This window comes from Meles meles, chromosome 6, assembly GCF_922984935.1.
Source record: "Meles meles chromosome 6, mMelMel3.1 paternal haplotype, whole genome shotgun sequence".
Lineage (NCBI taxonomy): Eukaryota > Metazoa > Chordata > Mammalia > Carnivora > Mustelidae > Meles > Meles meles.
The window spans coordinates 64,233,571-64,248,232 of record NC_060071.1 but is presented as its reverse complement, the minus strand read 5'-3'; the positions used below and the strand labels follow the sequence as shown (position 1 = coordinate 64,248,232).

The following is a 14,662-nucleotide window of genomic DNA, read 5'->3' as shown; positions in this document are numbered from 1 at the left end:
GACAAGCCTGCCCCCGTCCTGGGTCGCGATATGAGGACGTCACCGGGCACGAGCCAATCAGCGAGGCCCAGTGTCGAGGCGGGGACTGAGAAGAGAGGGAGTGACGGAGGGAGTTGAATGAGTGGGGTTCAACGTGTTGAGTTGCCAGTTGAGAAGCAGTGAGAGTGAATATAGGAGTCAGTTCAGTGGGGAGGCTGTGAGAATGACTCATCAAAAGTGTAGATTCCATGTAGATAACGCCCAAAGTCCCTTGGATCTGGAAAATGAAAGGAGTTTTATTCAAAACAAATCAGAATGAGGATTGCTGAACTCAGTATACTAAGAAGGGCGGTGTTGTATACTTTAAGGGGTGAATATTATAGTGACTTATAACTCAATAAAGCTGTTATATGTGTATCTAAACATGCACAGCCCAGAAGAAATGTCTTCACATATATCCTTCCTGTAAAGGATTCGAAAGCTCCCATTTGCTTTTCATATGCTCCTGTCAGGTTAAAACGGCAAGTGGATCAGAAGTATTTGTCAGCGTTCTTAAATGCAAAATACGAAACCAACTCTGGTTAACTTACTCCGAGAGGCAATTACTGAAAGGGTATTAGTGCCTCATAAAATAAAGAGAGCTGGAGAACAGGTTTAGAAACAGCCAAATCAAGAGAAGACAGGCCTCTGTGAACCAGCTACATGACAAGAGGGTGAATTGTATGGAATGTGAATTCTGTTTCAATAAAGTTTTTTTTTAAAGACTTTATTTATTTGACAGACAGAGATACAAGTAGGCAGAGAGGCAGGCAGAGAGAAAGAGGAAGAGAAGCAGACTCCCTGCCGAGCGGAGAGCCCAATGCGGGACTCCATCCCAGGACCCTGGGATCATGACCTGAGCCGAAGGCAGAGGTTTAACCCACTGAGCCACCCAGGCACCCCAAGGTTTTTTTTTTTTTAAAGAATGTTTTTCCTAATGTGTCCGAAGCACAGACAAGGAATGAGATATTGGAACGTTCTAGAGAGGAACTCCTTGTGGGATTGTATAAAGCCTTGCTCCTCAAAATGCAGTTCTAGATTAGCAACATGGGAAACACCTGGAAAAATTGCTAGAACTGCAGAATCTTGTTCCTTCTTTCCTCCTGAACTACTGAATGAGAATCTGTATTTTAACAGTATCTTCAGATGTTATGTCTGTATATTAACATTAGAGAAGCGCTGGTATAGACCATGTAGAGTAGACATTTGTCATTTTGGGGGGATAACCAGCATCTTCTTAACACTCTTCTTTTGTGTGAGGAATTTCCCACATTATAAGATGTGGAAACCAGAAACTGGACTTCTCAGATTCCCTTACAGCTTCATCACCTGGGCTCCATTGATCAGTCAGGGCCATTAATTCAGAGGCACACAATAGAGGAAGCAGGCACAGCGTAGAACCCATGTGTGACAAGATAGCATTTGAAACACCTGATTCGGAAACCTAACAGTAGGGGAGATTCTGGTGTCCAGTGGTCAGTCAGCAATGCCAGCTGCAGCATCTATGTATATACAGCGGGAACAGTGTCTAAACCTCACCAACGGACTCAGGGAATCCCCCAATGCCTTTGAACAAAGAGGGTGAGGTAGAAGCAGACTCTCTGCTGAGCAGAGAGTTGGACAAAGGGCTCAATCCCAGGACCCTGAGATCATGACCTGAGCTGAAGGCAGATGCTTAACTGAATGTGCCACCCATGTGTCCAAGACACCCTCATCCTTGTTCAAGATATTTGAGAGGCTACATTTGAAATCAAGAGTTTGTTTGGTAAGCAGATTATCAGAGAAAGGGTCGTGAGTTTTAAAGGTCGTAGAGTAGCTTGATGAAACACCTGTAAACCTATGACAGTGACCCTTTCTATGAATTAGATGCTGCCAGATTCATGTCTTCAGTTCCAGTGGCAGTTGGAGGACTCTGGGGAATATCTCACTCACAGACTTGTCCCCCAACTGCCTACTTATTTCCTATGAATAAACCTTGAAAATATCTTGCCTATTATTTGCTCCTTTGCTTTCTAATCTTCTTGCTTTCCACTTCCTTCTGTTTGCATATGCTAAGGATGGTGAAGGATGGTTATAAATATGAACAGCATAGTTCCTCAGAGTTCCCTTTTACATGGTGATAGTTACCATAACTACGCTGATTGGCTTTGGATACATCTAAAGGCTATAGCCTCAGTCAAGTTATGTCTACTGATGGTTGGCTAGTGCCTTTGGTCACATGTTTCTTTGGGAGAAAGTAACTGGCCTGGAAACTGGGAGTGGAGAGTGGGGGAGGAAGGGTTGCATCTTAGAGAAATGTTAAGCTCTGAAAGATATAAAAAAGACATCTTCATCTTCTTCTATTTTTTTTTCCCCCAGCGTGGAGCCTCAACTCACAACCCCGAGATCAAGATCTGAGCTGAGATCAAGTTATACGCTTAAATGACATCTTCTTTAAAAAAATCTGACATATTCCCTTACCATTCTCTTCTTTATGCACACTGGCCATACTTCTGTCATATCTTTTACAACTCTTTGCTGTTATTTGTAAAATTGTCTACCCCTATGGTGCACCTTCCTACATTTAGCTGTAAAGACTCTGGGACCCATACAAACTATTACCGGTCTTGAATTGCCGCTTAACACAAGTCTTAGAACAGGAGGTGCTCGGTGTCTATTGACTAAATGAATAAGAGAAAGCCTCATAACTTGGCTAATGGGACCTGGGTCTCCTGTAAGACTGAGGAAAGTAGTTTCTTCCTTCCCCATTCGAGCCGCCGGAGTGCTCTAATTTCGGTAGCAAAGGGATGAAATTTTCAGAGACAAAACACCGACCCAGAGGATTGCCGAGGAGGTGAATTTGCTCAGGTAACCAAGAAAATTCAAAGACCTGGGCAACTGGGCTTCCCTCTCCGAGAAGAGGATGGCCCGGGGACTCGGTCTCTGGGCGAGGAACGCTCAGGTAAGACGCTAGCGGAACCTGTCTCAGAGAAGGTGGGCAGGGCTTGTGACTCCACTGTTTCCCCGCGACAAGTCCCGCCTACCTCTTTTTCTCACTCCCTTCCTCACTTCCTTACCGCCGAGCTCCTGTCAGCCAATCCACGCACAGAACATCGCCAGGTTGGGCGGTGGTTGGAGGACTCCCGGGGTCCGTCACTCGGAGACTCCGCCCCCCTATTTCTTTCTACCCTTCAGCGCCGGAACTTAGCAGAGCTTTTGTGAGCTGGTGGGCAGGCGTTTGCGGTAGGTAAATAGGGTCAGCGTTCCCAGAGTTTTAGATCCTCGGCCCCAGGCCCATCCCAGGATACCACGGAGGGACCTTGGGGTCTGACTTCTCCCCTCCAGCCCGTTTGTGAGCCCAGAATGACTGAGGCCCGGGTCTGAACGCCAGGATTCCCTGCGCTGTTCTGGACTTCCTAGGGAGGGGGTGGGGGGTGGGGGAGGACCCGGGCCCAGGTGCGAGGAAAGTTTTGGTTTGGGTGGGTTCAAACGACTTCGGGGTGGGGATGGAGGTTTATCGTGGACCCTGGCATCAGTTCTTCCAGGGCCGCTGTGACTTATTTGTTCCCTCTTCTAGGCTTCTGTTTTGGCTGAACTGTCACTCCTGGAATTATTCAGACCTTACCTCAGGCAGCCTTCCTAATCTTAAAAGGTCCCTCCTGAAAAGAAGGTGTCAACCATTTTGTTAAGACTAGATAATTGTGAAAGCCCCAGGCAGTGTGGTATTGGATAAGAACGTGGATTTTGGAGTGGCACTGGTCTGGTTTCCAGTCAAGGAATCACCATATATCAGCAAGGGACCCTTGATTAGTTACCCTTCTGATCCTCAGTTCCTTGATTGTAAACTGATGGAAATGTCTCTTCCAGTGTTTCTGCCTATTAAAATAAGAACTTATAAAATAAGAATAAGGTATATAGTCCAGTTTTTCTACATGTAATGAGCAGATGGAGTTTTGCATATGACATTTCTTACAGTTTTCACCAAAAAGCATTTTTATTATCCTCGTGTATTTGGAACTCTGCAACGGCCTTTAGTCTGTGTCCTATTGAAAACAGAATTTAATTGGCTTAGGACAGAGTGATTGCATTTTGGAGATCTTTGGAAAGAAGTGCAGCATGGTTGTCTCCACTGGGAATGTCTTAGAAGTGTGTGTGTGTGTGTGTGTGTGTGTGTGTGTGATGAAATATATAACATAAAATTGCCATTTTAACCATTTTTAGATGTGCAGTTCAGTGACACATTTGGTTGTACAACCATCTTGATCATCCATCTCTAGAACTTCCCAAACTAAAACTCTGTACCCATGAGAAAGTAACTCCCATACCCTCCTCTGCCAAACCCCTGGCAACCACCATTCTATTTTCCAGCTCTATGAATTTGACTGTAGGTACTTCATTTAAGTGGAATCATTCATTATTTGTCCTTTTGTGTCTGGCTTGTAGGCATTTCATTTTTAAAAAGAAACTTTGTTATGAAAACAACTTGAGTGCAGAGCCAGAAGAGGAATCCAATTACCCTTTTGTCATCTTTATATTTGTAACATAGGAATCTAATAAAAGACATTTTAAGTTTAGAGAAACTTCTTAGAAGCCTATAACCGTCTTTCACTGGGTAAACAAATATCTGAGTACTGGATACTTATATCCTTAAAGCCAGTCCTTCATGTTTTTCAGCTCAGATTCCAAATGAAAATGTTTGAGAGCATTGACTCTACAGCCACAAGATCTGGCCCTGATCTTTGGGCTGAAATCTGTTCCTGTCTACCAAATCCTGACCAAGAAGATGGTACCAGCAATGCTTTCTCAGACTCCTTTATGGATTCTTACCCTGCGGGCACAGGCCAGAGGGAGGCCCCAGAGTTTGCTGTTCAGCCGGCTACAAAGCCTTGGGCTCCCTTGCAGGATTCAGAAGTGTATTTAGCAACTCTAGGTAAGTTAGATGACTTTTTTTTTTTTTTTTTTTTTAACAGAAGTCGGTGGCTTTAAGGAAGCATGTTGGTATGTGGAAGTTCAGTTTCATCACCTGGTTTCTATTCTTTTTTTTTTTTTTTAAGATTTTTAGTTTATTTATTTGACAGAGAGTGAGAGCGCACAAGAGCCGCAAGTGGATGAGGGGGAGAAAAAGGCTCACTGCGGAGCAGAGAGTCAGTGGTGGGGAACTTGGGGCTTGGCTCAGATCTCAGGACTCTGGGATCATGACCTGAGCCAAAGGCAGACACTTATCCTAACCAACTGAGCCACCCAGGTGCCCCTCTATTATTAATTATTATTTTTTGTCCTCACCACATGTATTTGTTAGATGTAATTCTGAGGGGGTGTTTCGGGTTGGTTGTTGGGAAGGAGCACCCTTTACCTTTTTTTTTTTTTAAGATTTTATTATTATTTTTTTAAGATTTTATTTATTTATTTGAGAGCGAGACAGTGAGAGAGAGCATGAAAGGGGAGGTCAGAGGGAGCAGACTCCCCATGGAGCAGGGAGCCCGATGTGGGACTCGATCCCAGGACCCTGGGATCATGACCTGAGCCGAAGGCAGTTGCTTAACCAACTGAGCCACCCAGGCGCCCAAGATTTTATTTTTTAAGTAATCTCTACACCCAACGTGGGGCTTGAACTTACATCCCTGAGATCAAGAGTTGCATGCTCTACTGAATGAGCTAGTCAGGCACTCCAGGGGCACCCTTTTCCTTGTATATCCCTTTAAGCAGTCTTTGTTACCTCCTGCCGCTGACTGTTTTTTTTTTTTTTTTTAAAGATTTTATTTATTTATTTATTTGTCAAAGAGAGAAAGAGAGAGAAAGATCACAAGTAGGCCGAGAGGTAGGCAGAGGCAGAGGGAGAAGCAGGCTCCCTGCCGAGCAAGGAGCCCAATATGGGACTCGATCCCAGGACACTGAGATCATGACCTGAGCCGAAGGCAGCTGCTTAAGCAACTGAGCCACCCAGGTGTCCCTGCCTCTGACTGTTTTATCTGAATTCTGCTTCATTTCTTGGCATCCTATGGAACCCTCTTGCCTATTATTGGTTGCCCATATATTCAGATAACTCAAAATTGTCAAACATTATGCCATCCTGAAAGAAAAGGCCCCCAAGAGCTACGCATGGATTTCTGATGAAACTCTTATATTGGAAAAACTACTGTCTGAAAAAACTATAATATTAAATGGATTGATTGTTGGAGTGGGAGCATGTTGACATAAAATCATTCTACCTCTTGTTAGTCATTTAATTTTTAAAATATTTTCTCAAATAGCTGTCCTGTGTTAGTATTTAAGTGTTAGTATTTAGAGAGACTCCGAATATAAGAAAGAGAGTCAGATTGTCCCATGCAAGGGGAAAGAAATGTATCAGTCTAGGGAAGTGACTGCTTAAGAATTGTGGTATCCTTTTATTATTAAAAACCCATGAGGCCCATCTATGTGTCACAAAACCAAACCTGGGAATAATCATTTGAGGAAGGAAAGGCAATTTAGGAAGAAGCTTTTGAGGAAGGGCAGAAAGAATCAGAATAGTGTTTACATGATCTCTAAGAAATAACTTGGAAAAACAAAAGAAGTTTTGTTAATGATGTACTGGAGGAAAAAGATGTGGGAAAAACACAAGTGGAATGATGGATAACAAGAAACATCCAGGTGTAATGTGAAATTTTTCTGGAAGCCACCAAAGTTAGGATAGTAATACTTGCAGCTGTGGCCAAGGAGGTTGACAATTCTGTTCTGTGGCAGTCAGAACATCTCTTTAATAATGATAAGGAGAAGCAGCAGCAACAGTCTAAGAAAGCTGGAAAACCAGATCCTATGGCTTGTTGGTACTCTGTGCCCAGGGGTTGTAAGAAACTTTCATGGATTCGGTGATGATTTGATTGGTGAAGACTGGTTCAGAAGGTTAAAACTCCACAGATCTTTTCTAAAATCAGGTAAGAAGATCATTAAGGGGCACCTGGCTGCTCAATCAGTAGATCCTGGCTCTTGATCTCAGGGTTGTAAATTTGAGCTCGACATTGAGGTAGAGATTACTTTAAAATGTTAAAAAAAAAAATTTTTTTTTTAAAAAGATGATTAAAATTTCATTCTCCGGGGGCACCTGGGTGGCTCAGTTGGTTAAGCATCTGCCTTCGGCTCAGGTCATTATCTGATCCTGGGGTCCTGGGATCAAGCCCCATGTCCTCCCTCTCCCTCTGCCACTCCCACATTTGTGCTCTCTCTCTTTCAAATAAATAAAGTCTTTAAGAAAAATTTTCATTCTAAGGGTGTCTGGGTGACTCAGTTGTTAAGCGTCTGCCTTCGGCTCAGGTTGTGATCCCAGAATCCTGGGATTGAGCCCTGCATCAGGCTCCCTGCTCAGAGGGAGGCCTGATTCTCCCTTTTCCACTCCCCCTGCTTGCGTTCCCTCTCTCACTGTGTCTCTGTCAAATAAGTAAAATCTTTAAAAAGAATTTTTTTTTTTCATTCTCTGAAGGATAAGAGCCATTTCTGTGCCTGTGGAGACAGTAACTCTGGGAGACAGTAGCAGGCAGGCTGGGAGTATGCAAGGGTGCCTCTTTCTGCCTGCACAACTTAGATCACACCTAATTAGGGACTGAGCACACTCAGAGAGGAGAAGACATTTTCTTTTTTTTTCTTTTTTTTAAGATTTTTTTTTTTTTAATTTATTTGACAGACAAAGATCACAAGTAGGCAGAGAGGCAGGCAGAGAGAGAGGAGGAAGCAGGCTCCCCTCCGAGTGGAGAGCCCGATGTGGTGCTCGATCCCAGGACTCTGGGACCACGAACGGAGCTGAAGGCAGAGGCTTGAACCCACTGAGCCACCCAGGCGCTCCATGGTGGACTTTTTCAAGCCCCAAAGAGTACCTTCCAACTTTAGAACCAAGGCAAGACAATAAAATGATTGTTTTTATTCCCAGATAGACCTCAATCAAAAAGAATGTGGGGTGCCCGGGTAGCTTAGTTAGTTGAGCATTCCACTCGTGACTTTTGTCAAGGTCATGATCCCAGGGTCATGAGATTGAGCCCCTGGTTGGGCTCTGCCCTTGGCAGGGAGTCTGCTTGAGGTTCTCTCTCTCCCTTTCCTTCTGCTACCCACCTCCCCCCCACGCATATATATGCTCTTTCTCAAATAAATAAATAAATCTTAAAAAAAAAAAAAAAGACTCCACTATGAGCAGCAATTAAAAACTTAGCCAGCTCAGTGTGAGATTCATATAATTCTTTTCACATCCTCAAGGAGGCAAAAACTCCTCAAATATTTAACATTTATCAAGTACAGATTTTTTTGCATGGGTGACCTCCAGGTGGTAACTTGCAGCAACTAAAGGTGCTTTTTGTTTTGCTTTTTGTGGGTGCTAGCTGATGTGGCTTGTTTAGAAATGAAAACAGGATTGCAAATCATGAAGTTTGATATTCTCCCTCTCCTTCCAAAAGGCCATCATTTACCCATTCATTATCATTGAAGGCAAGACTACATTAAAGGAGAAGGCAAATAGTGATCCCCTTCCTTCTATTCTTTAGTTGTCCCTAAATTACACTTAAAATGCAAAGGAGAGTAATTAAACATCTATCATCAGGAAGCCATGTAGACCACTCTCACTGGGAATACAAGATGTTTGTTTTTATTAGGTTCCAACATCCAGGCCACAAGTTGAGTAACTTTTAGAAATGTTGGGAGATTGCCTTTCTTTAATCAAGAATTTAATCACTGATAGAGTCTTAAAGGTCTTTTCTTATTGAGTTCTCATCAAGTCAATTTTAGTGTGTAATGAACCATTGGATCTTTCATCATTTTCTCTAATTCTTTCTCATGAGATTTGGAAACTACTTCTTGTCATTATAAGAGAAAGAAAAACCATTAACTCCTCAGAGAGACTATTTTCAAGGAGTTGGCACATGTCAAGCCAGAGAAAACAAGTAATGCCCTCGAGAGATACCTGCTGGCTTCTGCGATTTCAAAGAAAATGTGCCATTGATTTATTTATGAGAGCCTATGGCCTTTTTCCTTTCTGGGTTTAAACATGTATTTGATACAATACAGAATTAAGACATGGTGAAGGGAAAAGAAAAATGTATATTTCCCTTTACCTTTCCTTAAAAAAAGGGGGGGGGGGCTCTTTTGCAGGGAGTGTGGATGTACTCATTAGTGAGAGAAATTTTTAAGTTGTCACCTTGCCTTTTATTTTATTTTTTTAAGAGTTTATTCATTAGAGAGAGAGACAGACAGAGCACAAGCAAGGGGAGAGGCAGAGGGAGAGGAAGAAGCAGACTCCCTGCTGAGCTGGGAGCCTGACTTGGGGCTTGATCCCAGGACCTGGAGACCACTACCTGAGCTGAAGGCAGACACTTAGCTGTCTGAACCACCCAGATGCCCCTGTCACCTTGCATTTCAGATTTAGTTTTATTTCATACTCACTTTCCTTGTTAAGCTGCTTCTCCTCTTCTCTTTAGAGAAGAAGCTGAAAAGAATCAAAGGTTTAAATCAGGAAGTGACTTCCAAGGACATGCTTCGAACCTTGGCCCAAGCCAAGAAGGAATGCTGGGATCGGTTCCTGCAGGAGAAGTTAGCATCAGAATTCTTTGTGGATGGACTTGATTCTGATGAGAGGTAATTGGTTCTCAGTCCAGTTCCAGGTGACAGCATTGCATTGGGGACATTTCTCTTTCTCTAAAGAATTCGGGGAGAGTGACATTTGAGTCCAGATACTGGTTGATACCAACATCAGCTTTTCTTTTTTTCTTTTTTTTTTTTTTTAAGATTTTATTTATTTGTTTGATAGACATATTGTAACTAGTCAGAGAGGCAGGCAGGGAGAGAGAGGAGAAAGCAGGCTCCCTGCTGAGCAGAGAGCCCGATGTGGGGCTTGATCCCAGGACCCTGGGATCATGACCTGAGCTGAAGGCAGAGGCTTTAACCCACTGAGCCACCCAGGCGCCCCCCAACATCAGCTTTTCTAAGCTCAAAATCGTCCTTTTGACGGATGCTCTATTTGCTTAGTCCAGTAGCGGGTGTTGATAATTATTATTTTTGCAAAAGAGCAAACACTCTGCCTATATCTAGATCACAGATTGAACAGAATTGAGGAGAAAGCATGGTCTTCATTCCTAAGTATACAGCATGGTTAAGAAAGTTGTAACCATCAACTGGAACTGTGTCTTACCTGACTTGCCATCGCTTTAGAGAGTTCCTGTCATATCGCAGGCATTCAAATTAGTATAGACTAAATGAGTGAATTTCTTAAGCATCTACTGTGTGAAGGCACTACCCATGATGTTTTGGGGCTGAGGGTGCTGGGGTGGCGGGGAGATGTAAGGAGTTTTAGTATCCCTCCCCCATTTTGTTTTGATTCCCACAACTATTTGGGGAGAGACAAAAATTTTTATAAAGACATACCTAATGAAATAAGGCAGCATAAGAAAAGAGCCGGGTGAGTGGAAGTGACAGAACATGCTTTGGGAGTTGAGACACTCTTCAGCTCCCTGTGGGCTCTGGTGTTTGTGCCAGAGAAGAAGGTAAGACTTGAGGAGTATCTGCAGAGGGCTGGATGCAGAGAGGAGCAGAGGGCTTTCTGCCGCAAAGAGAAGAACGGTGCTCGACACCTGAGAAAGACGCTCTGCCACTTCCTGGTTGTATGTTCTTGAGGAAGTAACCTGGGTGTGCCTCAGTTTCCTGCTATGTAAAGCAAGAATAGTAGCTCTTCCCTCATCATGCTGTTGGGAGTGTTAAAGGAGTTACAGTGTCTCAAGTGCTTAGAACAGACCCGGCACCAGGTAAGTATAATGTAAATGTTAGCCATGAGTGTTAGTCCTACCAGAATTTTAAAATTCAGTAAGAAATTATTCAAAATAAAAAAATTGGTGAGGGAAGTAAAAGCCTGAATGTTAACAAAAGGTCTTAGGGAAACATCACCTAAGTTTGCAACACATCGTTAACATTGACTTTAAGAGTCCCATGATGTCAGATAAAACAGCTGCTGAAGTCGGGGACTATAGGTGAATAAAACTTGATAGTTACACTTTATTTTTCAACATACAAAGCATTTTCACTTACATTGTCTTAAATATAACATCAGTGTGCCCCCAGATTCTTCAGAAATTAATGTGGCATCTAAAGTCGGCCCAACTACCTAGGGTTCAGAAAATCATACACATTTTGCCCTTTTCTATCTCTGAAGACTCAACCCAGTTGAGCCTTAAACTCCCCCAAACACAAGAGACTTGAAGATGCACACATTCCCAACCCATCGATCATTTGGTATTCTTTTCTCTCTCCCCTTGAATGTTTGCCTCTTTCCAGTTCTGAGAAGAAAAGACAAAATTTGCTCCTGTGCAATTCTCAAGTAGGAATTCTTCTTCTTTTGAAAGCAGATAAGCACCAAGGCTCGAGTTAATGTTTCTGTGTGTCTGTCAGTACCTTACAATGATGGGATGATGTTCCCTTTTCTGTAGAAGCGACTGAAACAATTCTGTGAAAAGCATGGGAGATGAAGATGAAATGCTCCTGGAGTACCCTGGGCCCCTGAGCTGTGGGCACCTGTTCCCCTGAGCCGCTGTCTGTGGGAACACTTCTTTCCATGAGTGTTAGAACAAGCGCATCAGAAACAGTAGATAGGCATATATTTGCGGACTTCAAAGTTTCTTTTTAAAACAGAGGCCATTAAAACAAGAGAACCTTGTGGTTCTTCACATATTTGAAGGCCACAGGTAGGTGACCCTCCTCATGGCAATGCCTTTGGCAGAGGAGTAATGGGCTGAGAAATCCTCCTGTCACACGATTCTGCCATTTTGGTCGTCTAAAACCTGCTGGTGATGCTTGACCTCTTGGCTTAAGACTTTGGGCTATTGAAGAGCATAGAATAAGGCTTCCGTTATTTGTCATCACTTATAGTTTACTATGTGTATCTCGTAAGCCTGGAGGGTTTGGGTACTTAAGGAAGGTGAGAAGGGGCCCTTCCCCCTCTCCTCACAGATCCAAACCCAAAAAGAGCTCTCTGGCACAGTGGCTATTTCTCTGTGGGAGAAATTGCCATGCAGATGTTTCCATCTTGGGGACTTGGTATGGGATGAAATAAACAAACAAAAAACCCCCACAAAAATGATGCTTTGTGCAGCTAACTGCTTTAAGTATAATGGAGTCTCGGAGTGCCTCAGGTATGGGAGATATCAAGATGCTCGCTAATAATTTGGCATTTATTTAAATGTTTCCTCCCTTGGACAATTCCCTCTCTGGTTTTAAGGGAAAAAGACAGGACCGAGGCATAAGCTCTTCTCCAGCTATTCTTGCCAAGCCTTCAGAGGCTGTGTGTTTGAAGGGGGCCTGGTGCTGCTTATAGCCAGTGCCCACTAGGGGGTAAATTATGCTGCTGAGCTGCCAGGATGCACAGCTGTCAGAGGGGTATCGTCATCCCCCCACCCCCCCTTAGCAGTGAAAAACAATTGTAGGAAGAAATTGGTGGTGGGCGGGAAGGCAGCATTTGAGTAACTGAGATAATCATTAAGTAATTAATCAGCTGGGTCTGATGCAGCCGCCCTTTCCTCCTGCTCTCTCCTAGCACCTTGGAACATTTCAAGAGGTGGCTCCAGCCAGATAAAGTAGCCATCAGTACAGAGGAGGTCCAGTATCTGATTCCTCCAGAGTCCCAGGTTGAGAAGCCAGCGGCTGGGGACAAGCCAGCAGCAGCGGAACAATAAATTACACACACACACACTGAGCAGCTGTCTTGGGTCCAGAGGGAACAGCAGAGAGCTCGGTGGAGCAGCAAGGAGAAATCTAGGGAAGGGGGGAAGCCCACCCTCCCACCTGACAAAGCAAACAGCTGTGGGCCCCCGAGGACTTGCTTGGGGCTGGCATGTGTGACTGTCGGATAAAGTGACTGCCCCAGTGCATGCTGGATCAACATACTGCTTTCCTCTGGGTCTCACAGCTTGCCTGAGCTCTGTCGCTGCAGGTGAGAAGTCTGCTAAGACTCTAGCGAAGCAGCAAGTATGAAAGTATTTGGAGAAACCGATACCCTTGGGTTTAATATGTAAGCTAAGTGAGCCATATTTTTTCTTTCCTCTTCTGGATGTTCCTGCCTGCATTCCCAGCATTTCCTTGGTTAATTGTCAGGGGTGAGTGGGGCCAAGGAGAATCAAGTCTGCCTCTTTGGGAACCACAGCCCATGTGGGGCTTCTGGAAGTTTGCAATAAATATAGGGACTTGAAAAGAGGCTGCACTTTTCACTTTTCTTGGGTCTGGTTTGTTCTTTGTGGAGAAAATGGGCAAAAGTGTGAAAACATGGGTGTTTGTGTGTACGTGTCTATTTTTGATTGCATGCATGGTTTCTCCCCTAACTTCCTCTTGCACTTAAAAAGGGCCAGGCTTCAAATTAGACTTGTAAATATGGTGTTGGTATTTGACACCACTCCTGAATAGTTCCAAGCTCACTTGCGGCAGTTTTCCTGACTGAGCCTGTGTTTCCCTCCTTTATAGTGTTCTTGTTTAGCCTGTGTTGTCCGTATAAAACTTTCACATCAGAAAAGCCATGTATGTGATGCTCTCAACCTGCTTCCCCTACCCAGAGGGATGCTCCCAGGCAGTGGGGAGGTAAAGTCAAGTGAACGGCGATGCAAGAGAGCTGATCACCTTCGCCAGCCTTCTATTTTTAACATGCATCCTCCGACAAGGCAGACCTCGGTGCTCTGAGGGTAGGATTTTCTGTGGCTGTGGCTCCATGGAGCTTCTTCCTGGGTAATAGGTTTCAAGTCCCTAATGACAAGCAGGGCAACCCCCAAAATCTGCAGAGAAGACGTCCCCATATCTAAATCAAGTATTTGCTTTGTCCGAAAGGACAGGAATCAACCAGGTAATTTGATAAACTTGCTGAATTATGTGAATTTGGGGAGACATACTTTCTTTGTTTTTTTTTAATTGATTGTCTTAGTTTTATTCCTCCTGCTTTTTAATAGTAGGATTCCTTTGACATAGAGAGTGACCCTTTATGTTCCCCAGACACTTTGAGGAAGCCAGACACTGACAGTCACCTGGCCCTGGACTTGCAGATTGCCATCGCCGCCCGGGGTGTGCTAGACACTCTTCCTACAGGCCATCTGATGGCTTCCAGGTGGATGGATAGATTTTTTTTTTTTAAAGACTGAGTTTTCTTCTCCCTGCATGATAAACAAAAATTACCTTTTTCTCAGTAATTTTTTTAAGAGGAAAAGTGGTAAGTCTCAAAACACTTTCCTAAAGAGCAGTCCATCATCAGACAGAGAATGTATCCATACCAGAAAATAGTGTTTCTGTAATTCAGGTGAGATTCTAGCCTTGCCTTTTCCCTACCTCCCATTTTCTACCTAGGAAACACATTTTAGTGTGAGAAGGTGGAGAATTGAGTTAGAAGAACCGAAAAGGAACTTTGGGACTGGAAGGCTTTTAGCCCCTTGTGAAAATCTGGATGGGGTATGGAACAAAGGTCCCAGATCTTCGGCTCCCTGCTAACTTTTTAGTAGAGGCAGATTGCCACAGAAGGGAGTCCAGTGAGTTGCAATTCTGATTTCTGATTGGCTTAGAGGTGACAACGTAAGTGATCGCTTTTTTGGGGGGATAGGGGGAGCAGGCTCCATGCCGAGCTTGGGGCTTGAACCCACAGTCCTGAGATCAAGACCTGAGCTGAAATCAAGTCTCAGATGCTTTGAGCCAC

The 14,662-nt window shown here is 43.9% G+C and overlaps 1 protein-coding gene across 3 annotated transcripts; it reads left to right on the top strand.

Moving 5' to 3' along the window:
• Nucleotides 1-3,164: 3,164 nt before the first annotated feature.
• CCDC32 (coiled-coil domain containing 32) lies at nucleotides 3,165-13,204 on the top strand. Of its 3 annotated transcripts, none has more exons than XM_046010348.1 (4): nucleotides 3,165-3,240; nucleotides 4,672-4,927; nucleotides 9,432-9,588; nucleotides 12,533-13,203. In XM_046010348.1, the coding sequence occupies exons 2-4, from the start codon at nucleotides 4,684-4,686 to the stop codon at nucleotides 12,669-12,671; spliced, it is 540 nt and encodes a 179-aa protein (XP_045866304.1). In that variant the 5' UTR covers nucleotides 3,165-3,240; nucleotides 4,672-4,683; the 3' UTR covers nucleotides 12,672-13,203. The 3 variants fall into 3 exon arrangements, with proteins under 3 accessions (XP_045866304.1, XP_045866305.1, XP_045866306.1); XM_046010349.1 differs by having other exon boundaries at nucleotides 3,174-3,240; nucleotides 4,677-4,927; nucleotides 12,533-13,204; XM_046010350.1 differs by lacking the exon at nucleotides 3,165-3,240 and having other exon boundaries at nucleotides 12,533-13,204.
• The last annotated feature ends 1,458 nt before the right edge of the window (nucleotides 13,205-14,662 follow it).

What these genes read in the sequence shown, in the direction of transcription:
- CCDC32 (XM_046010349.1), top strand. Translation starts at nt 4,684, where the DNA reads ATGAAAATGTTTGAGAGCATTGACTCTACAGCCACAAGATCTGGCCCT. An exon ending in AGTGTATTTAGCAACTCTAG is followed by an intron (nt 4,928 to 9,431) that starts GTAAGTTAGATG and finishes TCTTCTCTTTAG; the next exon opens with AGAAGAAGCTGAAAAGAATC. An exon ending in GGACTTGATTCTGATGAGAG is followed by an intron (nt 9,589 to 12,532) that starts GTAATTGGTTCT and finishes GCTCTCTCCTAG; the next exon opens with CACCTTGGAACATTTCAAGA.